This window comes from Arabidopsis lyrata (genome assembly GCF_000004255.2).
Source record: "Arabidopsis lyrata subsp. lyrata unplaced genomic scaffold ARALYscaffold_7, whole genome shotgun sequence".
In the NCBI taxonomy this organism is placed as follows: domain Eukaryota; kingdom Viridiplantae; phylum Streptophyta; class Magnoliopsida; order Brassicales; family Brassicaceae; genus Arabidopsis; species Arabidopsis lyrata.
Genome location: NW_003302549.1, coordinates 7,547,606 through 7,562,145, shown reverse-complemented (window position 1 = coordinate 7,562,145; position 14,540 = coordinate 7,547,606). Strand labels below are relative to the sequence as shown.

General features: G+C 35.5%; 2 protein-coding genes across 3 annotated transcripts; both read right to left on the bottom strand.

Annotated features, from left to right (window-relative positions):
- Positions 1-115: 115 nt before the first annotated feature.
- LOC9303733 (uncharacterized protein At1g04910) lies at positions 116-5,729 on the bottom strand. The gene is made up of 9 exons (XM_002867615.2): positions 5,598-5,729; positions 2,418-2,702; positions 2,230-2,292; positions 2,067-2,148; positions 1,895-1,965; positions 1,734-1,822; positions 1,454-1,657; positions 952-1,222; positions 116-871 (listed from the first exon to the last, which is right to left on the bottom strand). The coding sequence occupies exons 2-9, from the start codon at positions 2,556-2,558 to the stop codon at positions 233-235; spliced, it is 1,560 nt and encodes a 519-aa protein (XP_002867661.1). The 5' UTR covers positions 2,559-2,702; positions 5,598-5,729; the 3' UTR covers positions 116-232.
- A 3,564-nt stretch (positions 5,730-9,293) lies between these two features.
- On the bottom strand, positions 9,294-12,933 carry LOC9305784 (MADS-box protein AGL24). 2 transcript variants are annotated; one of them, XM_021018066.1, is made up of 9 exons: positions 12,471-12,933; positions 12,018-12,237; positions 11,253-11,334; positions 10,816-10,880; positions 10,222-10,321; positions 10,077-10,118; positions 9,954-9,995; positions 9,707-9,840; positions 9,294-9,622 (listed from the first exon to the last, which is right to left on the bottom strand). In XM_021018066.1, the coding sequence occupies exons 2-9, from the start codon at positions 12,197-12,199 to the stop codon at positions 9,604-9,606; spliced, it is 666 nt and encodes a 221-aa protein (XP_020873725.1). In that variant the 5' UTR covers positions 12,200-12,237; positions 12,471-12,933; the 3' UTR covers positions 9,294-9,603. The 2 variants fall into 2 exon arrangements, with proteins under 2 accessions (XP_020873725.1, XP_020873726.1); XM_021018067.1 differs by having other exon boundaries at positions 10,816-10,877; positions 12,471-12,928.
- Positions 12,934-14,540: the final 1,607 nt, after the last annotated feature.

Sequence of the window (14,540 nt, the reverse complement as noted above, 5' to 3'; positions counted from 1 at the left end):
ATCAATTTTAATCAAATCAGAAAAAATCTTATAACAAAGTTTTGTTTTTTTCTCTTCATAAAATTCAACATTTTACAAGATTAGCTTTTTTGAAGACTACTAAACTGGAGTTAAGTGTATATAATATGATTTCCTCAACTATTAATTTACTAATCATCGAGTACATGAAAGCTATATATTAAAAGAAAAAAAAAAATCAACAAAAGATTTGGGACAATAAAAAAGGGGAAAGCTAAGCTGCTTTACACATGCAATCAGGAGCTGGATAAGTGTAAATAGACTGTTTCTGTTTGCGTAGACGAAGCTGGCCTTGCCTGTTCCTGTGCCCATTCACTACTGCGCCTTCAAACTCTGACCACTCTAAGCTCTTGTTCACGAAAACCTGTCCTAACAGTATCATGTTGGGTCTTATGGTTTTAAGATTCAAGTAGGCTCTATGTGCCAGCAATGCGTTGTGCATGTTCCCGGGAGATGCTGAGATGAAGATGTCGCTCTTCATACTCACGTAATAATCGACTGCAGCCATTAGAGAAGCTTTCCCTTGTACATCAGCTAGTTCCTCCGCAGAGGCTAGGCTTTTCTTGTTTTCAATCCCAGGGAACAGTTTACGCAGGGTCGAGATTCTTGCCTCTCCTCCGTAAACCTGGTGTGAAGCTAGATAGAGACGGGTATTGTTACTGAAACCCAAAGCTGAAAGCAGTAAACCAATCTCTTCTGGTGTCAACGGGCAGCGCCCTTTGTTTCTTAGCTCCTCATCTGTGAACTGAGAATTTAAGACCCGTCCTTGCCAGATCACCTGGCGGTATTTTGCCAGCGCCAGTTTTTCTGCTTTGCCACCTTCAAAGTCACAGCCTGAATGAGCAGCCATATCCTAAAAAAAAGATGAAGCTATCTCAGAACTAAAAATAACTGCCAGGAAATGGGCACAACTTTTGATAATTAAGACCATACTTTATCGAAACGAAGATGAAGCACTGCAAACTTTCCAGCACCAGCTTTTACAATGGTGTTTATTCTGTCTGTCTGATCCATAGTTCCTGATGTTTGAGAGCTGGAAGGAGGATATCTGAGTCGATGCACAAGAGCGTCCCCTAGCTCCCGAATATGAGGAACAAAGTTTAATGCTTCAAAGTTAACTTTACAGCGTAACCGCTGTATACTTTCAGGCAAATTGTCAAATGCCAAACGGTGAGAGAATGGAGCAACAGCAGCAATGCCATAACTGCAGAAACGAGTGGATGATCCATATGACTAACAATGCGCTGAACTACAGAAAATCTAGTTCCTCAGATAGCGAAAAAAGAATTTGTGACTTGACAGAAAAATCATTTACATGGAACACCCCTTAATATTGTCTGTAAAGCATTCCAAATCATTTTTAATATCATGTTTTCCAGGACTTTACAATGAAGTCATTCATCTGAAAAGATCACTGGGTTTAGAAAGCACAAACCTCTGGATAACAGGTAAGACATTTTCCAAATACCACTCAGCTGAAGCGTGAACAGGCGCAGTCTTAATCCTAGTAGCTCGAATACCTGTGGCGTAATAATCACGAGTGCTCCAGGCATACTGTATTGGAAGCTCCCTAACAATCCGCACCTCGTCTTTAAGGACACTTATAAAGTGACCCAAATCAAATATATCTGTGAAGGAACTGCAAAGAAATGCCAAAGCATGAATCACCAAATTCATCAAGCAACCGGAAACTTAGGTATCATAGTAGAAAGTACCTTGAATCTTGCCAAACAGGATTTACTTCAAGGCGTGGAATCACGAGTGTAACGTTCATTATCTTGGCAACAGCAACAGCATCACATATCTGCAGAAGCAAGCAGAAGAGTCAGAAGGGAAACCACCATAAAACTCTATAACAAACAAGATTTCTACTCACTCCCATTCTTTGTTGATTTAGTCCGCCGTCAAGGAATACCTGAAGAAACCCTTGAGACTTCTCTGGCAAGGCTGTAAAGAGTGACAAACCCATCAATCAAAATACAAAATTTTCAGGGCACATGAAAAGTAAACGATGAAAGAAGGAAACAGCTTTGTCTTTGGAAACTTACGAACGCCTCTATAAGATTCAGTGCAAGGCTTCCAACCTTGATCTGCCAAGGGAGACCACAACTCAACCTGTTGTCTGATCGACTACACATTGGTTCGAGGGAGAAGAAAAGGTTTAGAGGAACGTAGTAGATACATCCAAGAAACTGAGCTAAACCCACTTACAATTTGTCGATCAAGAGCGCCTTGGAGTAGGCGCAAATGTCTAGCCCTTGGGGCATTCCATTCCTGCAAATGCCACACTAATTCTTCAGCTTCACAATCTCAATTATATGAAATCGAAGACACCAACAAAGTAATACTGGTTCCCACAAATAAATCATCGTAGACAGAGAGAGAGAGAGAGAACTGACGGAGAAGAGGGAAGGAGAGGCGCGACCAAGAGGGCGGAAGAGATTCGGAAAGAGAATCGGGAAAAGGAGGACGAAAACACCAGCTAAGGCTGTCCTCTGCGACTGATTAAGGTTCTGTAATGGCTGCTTCATTTGGAGCATCGATTTCAACAATAAGAGTCGAACGATGAAGACAACCCTTATTCTAAACTCAGCGACGAACGAATAAAAGACCAAACTTTGTCCGTGTGTCTCTTCATACAGAGCATGTTTTTGATCCGAAACTCCAATTTGTTGAAATCTGATGTGATACAGGAAAATGATGCATAAGAGTGGCTGACGTGGAGGTTTCTTAAGAGCTGATTGGTGGGAATATGAGTAGTGACTTGGCAAAGGATGATTGGGTGAATCTGAAGTTGGGAGAAGAATGTTGACCAAGTCGTGAAGCTATAAACAGAGCTGAAGATCATTTGTGGAGAATTAACCAGAAAATTGTAAACGTTTGTATCTTCTTCTTTGAATCTATTGTTGTTGCTAGGTTTCTCTCATCTTGAGAGCTAGCGTTTGATCGTTTGGGTGTTTTATGAACATCGAAATGATTCTTTGGGTTACGGATTGTTAATCGGAGTTGTATTGAAGTGAATCGTGAAGTTTACTGTATTAAAGGTATCAGAGCCTTACGATTCTCGGAATCAATGGAGGAAACAAGAGCTTTGACGAAGATGGAAGAAACTGTCGTTCGTGAAGCGGCGGAGACGTTGGGTTTGCGAATAAAAAAGCTTCATCGGAGAATTTCATGGGAAGAGTTTAACGAGAGATGGTTCAAGGGACTTTGTATGTTCTGCGATGAACCGGAGACTCCGGATCACCATCTACATCACAAGAATTCAGGAATTCTGATGATAGATTGTGATGACGATCAAATGTCTCATGACAAAGAATTGGTTGAAACTGAGGTGGCCACAGAATCGAGTGAAACTGATCAAGGAACAGTGAATCATGGGGCAACTGCAGACATGAATTTGGCACTCTTGGAGGAAGAATCGATTCCACAATTTCAGGTACCAATTGCTAATTCTGAGATTTTTAGGAGTAGTGAACTTAGGGAAGCCAATTCAAAGTTGGAAATTCTAGAGTATGTGGTGATGAATGAGAATGAGAATCTAGAGCAAGATAGGGTTCAAAAGTACGTTAATATGAAATTTGAGGTTGATGGTGATGCTGTTAGTATTGCACGCCAAGTGTTTGATTCAATGCCATTGGAAACAAACCTGTTGCGAAATATGATAAGGGAAACATTTTCAAAGACTTGGTGGTTTAAGTTCAAAGCAATGACAAAACCAAGGCTGCCTAGAACAAAATCATCGAATCTAAAGCTGATTTTGATGAAAGAAGAACCACAATCTGTGATAGTAGATGAAGTGACGTTTGAGACACAGCGTTGCAATTTGATTCAAGCCAAGAGGCTGATGCGAAAGACGAATTCGCTCTGTAACGATGAATTAGTCTATGTTCTTGAGGATTTATCATCGGCTGAAGAAACATGGTTCTTAAGTGATAAATCAAAAGACATTCAAGCTGGAAATTTTGTGGACGGTAAGTTGCACTTTGATCACTACAAAGTGGTTAAAAAAAGGCTCCTTCAAAGCCACATTATCCAGCAACGGAGGAAGCTGCATTTGCCTTCTAACTCATGGATGTTTGAGTATAAAAGGGGCCATAAGAAACTACTCAGACCTACCTTGTCCGGAACTGTGAGAATGATTGTTTTTCCAAAAAAGGAAGCAGAACAAAAGATTCATCCATTGATTGAATATGAGTTTCATGAAGCTCCAATGGGAATGAATATTCAGGTCTCTGAAGTTGGTATCAAATCAGTTTGCCAGTTCCCTAGTTTCCACGTTTGGAGGTGGCAAACCAATTTGGTTATGCAACAAGTAATGAGAAACAAAAAGTTCAGGTTTTCCAAGCGGTGGTGGTTCAAGTATAAATCCGTAGAAAAGGGTACTAAGCGACGGCACATTCAGTTGAGGTACAAGTGCATGTTGACATTTGAAGAGTGGTTACGAAGTTGGGGCAGCAGAGAAAGTTGGAGGAATCACAACTTGGAGGCTTCACACATACAATCTAGCTTTGCCTTTATTGATTTCCAGTCTGGTTTTGGTGTTGTTATTATCATTCTTCAGGGAGTACAACAGCAGGGGTGTAGAATTCTGATGTTACACTTGAAGGAAAAAGGGAGATTTAGGCCCTTACCATCATTTTCAAGACTGATTTTGTTGGCGTTGCTCAATCTTTGGTTTAGTAAGGCATATGAAATATCAGGACTGCTGAAAGATTCAAGTGACGACGGGGCTGAGAATTCTCCAGTTCTGAATTTTGTTGCAGAACAACCTCTCTTATGGCTGCAGAACTACTCTAAGAAAATTCACATAGTTTCAGAGCTTGAGAACAAGAAGAAGGAAATATGTTACACGAGTTGGATGTTCAAGTACAAGGCACCGCTAAAGAGCATTCATGACAAGTTGGGAAAGCCTAAGGATCGTGGTGCATTGCTAATACAACAGTTCAAAATCAAGCACAAATGGCGATTTAAACTCTTGCTGTCGATCTTAGCGCTGGAGATATACTTGGGCAGTCTTGTGCTCGTCACTAACTATGCACATCAGTTTCATCGCTTAAGACTGATCATTCTTATGGGTGTGGGGATGTTTACAAATCTGAGAAGCCAACTCCCTCTTTAGCCTTGAGATGAAGTATACAACAACTCTCCCTTGGAAATCAGATTGTTCCCTTCTCTATCAAACCTTGAGGTCAAGGTTTCTTCAAACGGGGAAGATTTGATACAGGAAAATGATGCATAAGAGTGGCTGACGTGGAGGTTTCTTAAGAGCTGATTGGTGGGAATATGAGTAGTGACTTGGCAAAGGATGATTGGGTGAATCTGAAGTTGGGAGAAGAATGTTGACCAAGTCGTGAAGCTATAAACAGAGCTGAAGATCATTTGTGGAGAATTAACCAGAAAATTGTAAACGTTTGTATCTTCTTCTTTGAATCTATTGTTGTTGCTAGGTTTCTCTCATCTTGAGAGCTAGCGTTTGATCGTTTGGGTGTTTTATGAACATCGAAATGATTCTTTGGGTTACGGATTGTTAATCGGAGTTGTATTGAAGTGAATCGTGAAGTTTACTGTATTATGATGGAAACTGGTAACAGAGATCTACGGAACACAACGATCGATATACGACGACAGTTGATACTTCCGGGTGGAGTCTCCTCAGGGAGATGTGACGTCAGCAATTCCAAATATTCTTTTTCCTTTTTGCAAAAACAAATATTTGGAAGAAAAAAATAAGTTATATTTAATATGGTAGCAAATCCTAGGTTCTAATTTCTCAAATGTAGGATTCACCCGCTAATCTCACATCTCATATGTATACCTTTGATCCTAAGGATGAGGTCGTAGCGAGAGACCGGGATATTAGAATTGTTTGTCCCATATCGAAACTTGAGAGATTTGTGAATTAGTATATAATGTGTTATAATGATTTCCGCTCTTGTTCTAGGATTTCGGGAGGAAATAGACTCACTTTCTAATATAGAATCAGAAGCGATGTTAAATAGTTTGGACTAACTCCTTCTCAAATTCTAACTTAAAAATAAAGGATTGCTAAACACTTATATAATAGTCTATAAATATCTCAAGTTTCCATGTGGGACAAACAATTCTAATAGATCAATTATGCATGTACATCGAAAAGTGAAAGCTGGCGACACGGGAATATTTTTCAGGTTATAAAATCTAACTCGACTTGAAAACCTTTTTGTAATTTTGTAGTGCATAAGAAAAGGTTTTGAGAAAACTTAATAATTTCACTATATAGATCACCTTATTTCATTGAGTTTTTAGTAGTTGCTTCTTACGCAACTCTATGGGTAAAATGCACATGAAAACTTTTTTGGTGATTTGCAAGGTTGCTTAAAAGTGGCAGACAGGACGTTTACTCATTTGCTTAGGCCTAAAAGTGTGTTTCCTTGAACGTGAATACATATTTTTGGCCACAAAAAAAAGTTTCTAAAGAGTGAAATTAAGAAGTTTTCTTTTGCGCTATATCAGAAATGAAAACTCTTAGGTTTAAACGAATCAAGAGAGGAGGAAAACATAGTTGTAGAAATCTACATATTTGTTCTTGTAACCCCTCTCCAATATTATATTAATTGTTTTATAAGATCATATGTATCTTTTTTTTTTTTTTTTTGGTAAAAAGATCATATGTATCTTGTTAAGTAAACCGAGTAAATTTAGTCTATTCCGATAAACCGGATATACTATATAAGGTGAACCAAGTAATTAACCAAATACATATGATCTTATATGTTTCATTGTTGTTAATGAAAAGAATCACATAGTTGGACCGTACCTATCATGTTCCTATGATTTAGGATTAATGTTAGGTTGTGAATCGTATACTAGTTTATCTATTTAATCAGTATTGGACTATTGGATGTGTCGCCTTTTAAATGCGCTTTCATATTCATTTCCATTGGATTATCTATACATAATTAGTTTTCATGCAGTCGATAATACTTTGCATGTTAAGCGGACCTATATTTGGTTGGCACTTGGCAGTTTCAAATCTTAACGTTGCATTGCATATATATGACGACAAATTTTTAACCGGATTTTTTTCCTTGCTCGCGTGATTGTTCAAAGGAATATTAATATTGATAGAAAATCTAGAATTTATGTATGTTGATAACTTGATATACATATTGTGTGATTGCGTGAAGTAGCATTCTCTTGGCTGTTCACCAAAGAAATTATGTCTGATTGACTGACTGATTCCATGATGTAGGGCACGGATGATTTGTGCTCCAATCCAGTTTTTTGCTTATTTCCTCAAACTCTTCTCTCGTTTGCTCAATTATTTCAGGGGCTCTAGAGTCTAGTTTTTACATTTTTAATTTCTTTACTTTCCTTATTTCTTCACCCTGAAAAAATAAGTCAACGCATGTTACATTTCGACAGACATTGAAAAACAAAAACATTCTTAAAGCATGTACATGGTTGATACTAATAGAGTATCATTAATAATTTTTTAGTATTAATTTTAATATTTTTTTATTGTTTGAGATTTTTTATGATACCGGTACTAAATATGTTTCTATTGGTGAGACTGGTTTAAGTATCATAAAAAAAAAAAAAAAAGTTTGCAAAATCGAAAATAAATATATAAAAACATAAGATTACAAAAGGTAATATTACAATCTAAAAAAACAAACCTAGAAGCATAAATATTACCCTCTAGCTTAAGGAGTAGTCCAAAGCAAATAATCTATGGTAAACAAAAAGTCCTAAAGTATAAGTAAGAAGAGAGGAGAGTTCCATCACAACACCAAAATTGCTTGAAGAAAATCAAACAGCTCACAGACCAAACCAAAGCTTCTCTAACTAGAGAGAAACCAAATATATCACATGATTAAAGAATAACGTGCACACAATGCTCAAAGCCAGCTCATATCTATAACCATTCAAGTAATACTTTTGTATTGGTCGCAATAAATGCATTTGGAAGAGAAGTCATCATTGGCTTCATGGTCGGTATAGCGTCAGGGAACCTGCATATACAAACAAGAGAATGTAACTATAAGAATGACGCATAATCTACAAGGGAAATTTGGTGTATGCAGATACAACTAGACTTAAGTAAAGATTCAAGTGTATAAGATTTCTGATTTTCTGTAGTCTCTGTGGAAAGATCCCAAGAATCAAATCCATTTGCTAGTTTAAATATGCACAAGCTAATTCAAGCTAATTCAATTCAATTCACTTCAGAACCGATAGACACAGAAGCTATATACACTCATGAGATATGACCATCGAGAGGAGTAAGATAACAAGTCCCTTGCCATGTGATAACGTTTGTAGCAGCAGACACATTTCTTTGATGTAGCTTAGTGGTGAGGTAAGTGATAAGATTCCCAGCAATACCATAGTAAGCTAGCCTCTCACAACATTCATTACCAAGTATAAAAGGACAAGCTTTCCAGTTTCATGTTTTCTCCTTCAATGGTGGGTTTCCATTAAAGTCCACTGAACCATCTTCAACATACAATTTCGCTTCCTAGTTCAACAAAATTGCCAAAGACAACAATAAATTAGCTAACTAAATCAAGCAAAATTTGATCTTTATTTGCAAAACTCAAACATTGGAATCATCACCTAAATCAAAAACGATCAAGAACACTAAGATAAAACAGTAATTACCCAGAAAAGATCTCAATAAACCCAGAATAAAAATGCATAAGATCAATCTAAAGTCAAAAGTTCTGAAATTTCAGCAAAATCAAAATTCGCAAAACCTAATTGATTAACCGAATCCAAGAGATTGAAATTGAACAGACCTGTAATATTAAACATTCTTCGATGAGAGGTCTTGCTTCTTCTTCAATGGAACCCATCGTTTTCGCTTTTGAGCTAAAACCAATTTAGATTCCTTACGTTGAAGCTACCTATCTATCGATACTCTATTAACATGCTATTTTAAACATGAAATCAAAAATCCTGATTTTTTTGTGATTTTAAAACAGAAATCAGAAATCCTAGATCACACAGAAGAAATGGAGAGGTGAAATGGAGAAGAAGAAGAATCGGTGGAGGAGAGAAGGGATCGGGGTTTGAGAGCAAATGATTTTTTTTTCTCTGTAAAAAATACAATCATTGTCCAATAGCAAACTGACACGTCACATGAAACTGGGTATCACAAGTATCAGTCCACTGATACGGATCAGACCCAATTTTTGTGTTTGATCCATTATTAAATAGTTTTTGGGCTAGTGATACCCAAAATAAATCACCCATGTACATGGTCTTAGGATCAGATGGAAATCATAGAGTGTAAAAGTAAAACATTAGATAAAATTAGTGCAACATTAATGAATGAAAACAAAAATGGGAATAAAGAAAAAGAATACGAACAATATAAGATCCATTGTTTTCCCTTTAGTGCAAAACAGTTATAAAAACCAATAACACGTACAATGTCTGAAACTTGCTTCTCTGCAATGCAATGAGAATTCATTCTTCCCATCCCAATTTTTTTTCAATACTTATTTCAAAGGAAAGAAAGGGAAAAGGTAGACTAGACTTAATAGTTTGTGGGCTTCCATCGAAGTCAACTCTGCTGGATCTTTCTCTCTCTCAGGTTCATTCCCAAGATGGAAGCCTAACCAAAAAAAAATTAGTAACATCCACATACAAAATGGTCAATAAAAAGTTTGAAATATATGTTCAGTTAAATAAATTATACCCAAGCTTCAGGGAAGTGTCGGAGTCATCCTCAAGGGGAGCTCCACTGTCGTAGCTTGACACATTTGTGGTCACCGACTCTGTCTCCAAAGCCTCCATAAACGTAATCAGTTTAGCCCTTTCCAACGTTTCTAGCTGCCGATATATAATATACGTTCCCTCATCTTATTTTATTATATATAGGAGAAAAAAAAAAAACAGATTAAGGTTATTAATTACATGATTTCTATAAGGGTTTAGAGCCATACTTTATCCCTCAGTCTCTTATTTTCATCCACCAATTCCGATCCCTGTTTCACTTATTAAGAAAGAGTCACTAGCTATAGATAGGCTTATCATTTCCATTAGTTATTCGAATTGTATGTACTAACCCGTTTCTCAAGTGAAGAAATCTGGCTCATCACACACTCGCCCTATTAATAATTACCAAAAGCAACTAGAGTCAAACTTTTATATATTACATGCCACGTTATGGAAATATGCATGATATTAATAAGTTTTTGTATAGTAGTAAACCTTCTTTTCAGAAACACGGCTAAGTCCGGATTCAAGCAGTTTCTCTAGCCGCTGCAATTCTTCTAAGTTCAATCCATCAAGATCCTCTCCTCTCAGTTTCCTGTTTTACGTTGAATTAATACAACATAATAATCACTTCAAATTTATGAGAATACTTGAAACCACATCAAATACGTACACTCATTTCTACCAAAATATCTTACAGAGTTGTTTTGGACCCAGCTTTGAGAAATAATTACCAAACAAAAATATTATCTACCTATGCTAAATAATGTTGATAATTAAATAAAAATGAGAATAATGACCATATTTGAAAACTACAAAACTCTTGTAAACTTTAGAAGTAGCTCTTAATTAAAATCTACAAACAAAACATCAATTTCCAAGAAACACCAGAACACGACGAACCTACACATGATGAAACGACCTTTTTCCATGATATAGTTTCTAAAACCTATATAAAAAACACTCACACATCATTTGGTGATAAAAAAAAAAAACATTCACACATCATTGTCAAAACATAAAAACCACAAACATGAAATAGTATATCTCTTACAGCTATATAACAAATACACATAAATGGAGCCATACCGTAGCTGCTTGGTTTTGTCTTCGACTTCCTTACTTAGTCTGGAGAGGTTACAATTCTCAAGCTGCTAGATGCAAAGTCAACATTTTCAAAATGCTTAAAGATTAATGATTCTATGCCACATTATGTTTCTATATTTAGACGTACACCTAAACAAATACAACACAAAAGTGTAACAACAAGTAAATATTGGAAAATATTATAGAGAAACGGGTTTGATAAAAAGAGAAGGGTTTGGTCAATAGAGAAGAGTGAGATTGTTAGCCACGAGATAATCGTCTATTCTTTTTAAACCTCTCTATCTTTTAAAAATAGTCAAAGAAATTCTTTAAACAAGCTGCATTCATTGTACATAAGTATTTTTTGAATAAATTTTACATTCTATTCAAAAAAAAAAAAAAAAAAAAAAAGAAGAGTGAGTGAGTGATTTTGAGAATACCTGGAGATGAGTAGAAGGTGGATCCATCAATCTGTTGATGTTACTTGCATGAAGACTATACCTTCCCAATATGTCTCTCATTCTACACGTTTCAACAAACAATCCATCTTTCATATGAACCTTTCCTTCGTCCATATTTACATTTGCAAATATACTAGTAAAAGCCTTTTTCAGTTATAATAAAAGAAAAAATAATCAGAAGTACCCATCATGATGCAGACAATATTTATTAGATAACTCTGTTCCCAATTATGGTAAAGCTTCCCAAGATAAACTAAACGACTGGTTAAGACTTAATCCCCAATCATACCAGTGACAGTGTCAAAGACATTTGTAATACATAAAAGTCAAATGGAAAAAAAGGGAAAAGAAATTCATTCTAATTGTGGTAAGTACTATGTATCCATATATACATATGCTTCCAAAATTAATAACCATGAGTCTAAATGAAAATCATTGAAAAATTCAAAGTTAATAACCCATAATTATGTTTCAGAAAAGTTAAACGCAATTAATTACATTATTTGTTAGAACATAAAAGTGATAAATAGAAACATAAACCCTAGTATTTAATTAGGTACACAAAGGAATGAGAGCAAGTATAATAATTTAGGTCTCACATTATGCAGAAAAACTGAGTCGATTTCGTACATGAGATCTCCGAGCCTAATGATAATTAACTATTGAAAGTAAACAAGAAAAAAAGAAATCTCATTTAAATACATATATCTTAATATATTTCTCAAACCATATTCTAGAGAATACCTTGAGCTAGAGAATTCGAAGAGCTTTCCAGTGGCAGAGAAGATGATGAGAGCAACATCAGCATCGCAAAGAACTGAAAGTTCATCGGCTTTCTTAAAGATTCCTCTTCTTCTCTTAGAGAAAGTAACTTGTCTCGCTGTTATGTTATCAATCTTCTTTATCCTTATCTTCTCTCTCGCCATTTTACCAGATCTCTTTCACTACTGTTCTTGAATCTTGCCTACCCATAACACCATTTAGAGAAAGAACAGAGAAAGAAACCAAGTGGAACATTGGTTAGCAAAAGAGGGTTTAGATGATATTCTCAAGAAACCCTAGATGGGTAGAGAGAGAGAGGGAGAAAGAGAGATCAGATCCAGAAACCATGAGAAGCAAAAGAAGGAACAGGACTAGATGAATCCATCAAACACTTTGCTTAAGAAGAAAGAACACAGATTCACAGCTTTTAATTACCTTTCTTTGAATATCTTGGATTAGGTTTTGCAATCTCAGCACCTACTTTATTAAATTCGTGAGAAGATAAAAAAAGGTTTTTCTGGTAGCTTTTGATTCCCTAATGTGTGAGTGAGAGAGAAAGAGAGAGATGGTGACTGTGTATGTGTGTTCAAGATTGGAAAGACGAGTCTGCGTTTTTTAGCTAAACAGTGATCTATACTTATCAATGGGCCCATACGTTTTGTTTTGTTTATGTCATTTTCCCAAACTAAAATTATTAAATATACACATAAACCACTTTGTGTTTTGTCTGACTGAGCTGCCAGACGAAGAGACTGCTACAGTTGTGATATTAATAATTCACCTAACCTTCTAATTCATTTAGTCTGCCATGGAATAATGTGGAATTGTAACTTTATACAGTAGCGGGTTTCCTAGTTTTACTGTTTTAGTCTAGTTTGAATAATTCCCGATCTAAAAACAAAATAAAGATAAAATGACGTGAATACTACTCCGTATAAATTAATATACTATTTACTTATAGCTAGGTCAAATAATATGATACATATTACCCAATATCAAAAGGGTAACATGATAGAAATCACAATACACAAGGAACTACCAATTCTAATAGAAAAAAAGTTTGGTTACTTTTGTTATTCGTAATTAGAAGATGCTGTTCATCTACCTTTTTGGTTTTGATTTATCACATAAATGGTGTCTATTAAATACTTTTCATCCCCTTTTTTTAGTCTTTCACCTATATATATGCAAGATGCGACACCTGATAAGATCACTCGTCTCCCACCATCATCATTATCTTTTATTTTGGGTTTATCAGCCATTTATACCCTTTAAAGTATAACCCTAATTAGAAATGATATATCTCTGGTAACTCTAGGGTGATATCAATGGCAGACAAGTAGTCTTGTATCTTTTTTTCTTTTCCAAAGTGCTACTAAAAATTAAATTAAAATTAGAAAATTCGTGGGCTACGTACCATCTCAATATCTCATAATATGATACATGTGAAAAGTAATATCGATGACTTTAAGAATTCGTTTGGGCAAAAAATCTGTATAAGATTAAGCTCTTTAAGACTAAAACAAATAAGCACTTTAATGTGAGAGACGGAATTAGTTAGATTGTAAGTCAAAAAGTGAGAGTTTTTGGTGTAGATCACTGTTGTTGGCCTTTAGGATCTTACTATAATAAGAGCATGATTATTGGTAGTATTTTAGAAATACCTCTCTTAACAATATTTAAGTAATATATTTGTAAAGTGATAGTTAAAAGATAGTTTTTTTTGTGTTAAGATTTTTGTATGGTTAATAGTAGGCTTTTAACATGTGGTTCTTAGAAAAAAAAATATTAATATAAAAATAAAATTTATAATTATAGAAAACTTAATAATTGTTGCAAATTAAAAAAATTAAAACATACATGAGATACAATTTATAACATAAATAACATAAAGCACAAATGTTTTAAACTTAATTTATGGAATATTTTGTCCATATATACTCGACCAAATCGGCGTCTAAATAGATTAGGAGGGAAAGTTGGATTTTCTGCGAAATAGTCGTTCCATAACTGGATGTGTCCTTCTTTTGTTTGTTTTTTTTTAACCAATCACAATGTGACACCTTGCAACATCTTAAGTTAAGAAAAACATTTTAACTTAGATACAAATCTTAGCTTTAAGATGTTGGTTTGATTACTTTTAATCAACTTTAATCCTAAGGGCATCCGCAGTAGTGTATCCTTGCGTGGGGTGTATCTATTTTAAAATACAGAAATAATGTAAAAGTTGTCTCTCTCTTCACACCCGGGTGTAAGTTTACACTCGGGTGTAAGCCACTCTATCTCTCTCTTTCTTTCTCTCTCTTTTCTCTCTCACTTTAAATTATAATAATAAAAAAAATCTTACACCCCTCCCTCACACTTACACCACTGCGGATGGTCTAAGATGTGTTTAAGATACTCAACATTTCGACGGATATTCATGTTCAACTAACAGAGACAGGGGACAAGCTGAGAGATTCCCAAGGTCATATAAATGTGAAACTAGACACTAATAAAGTACTA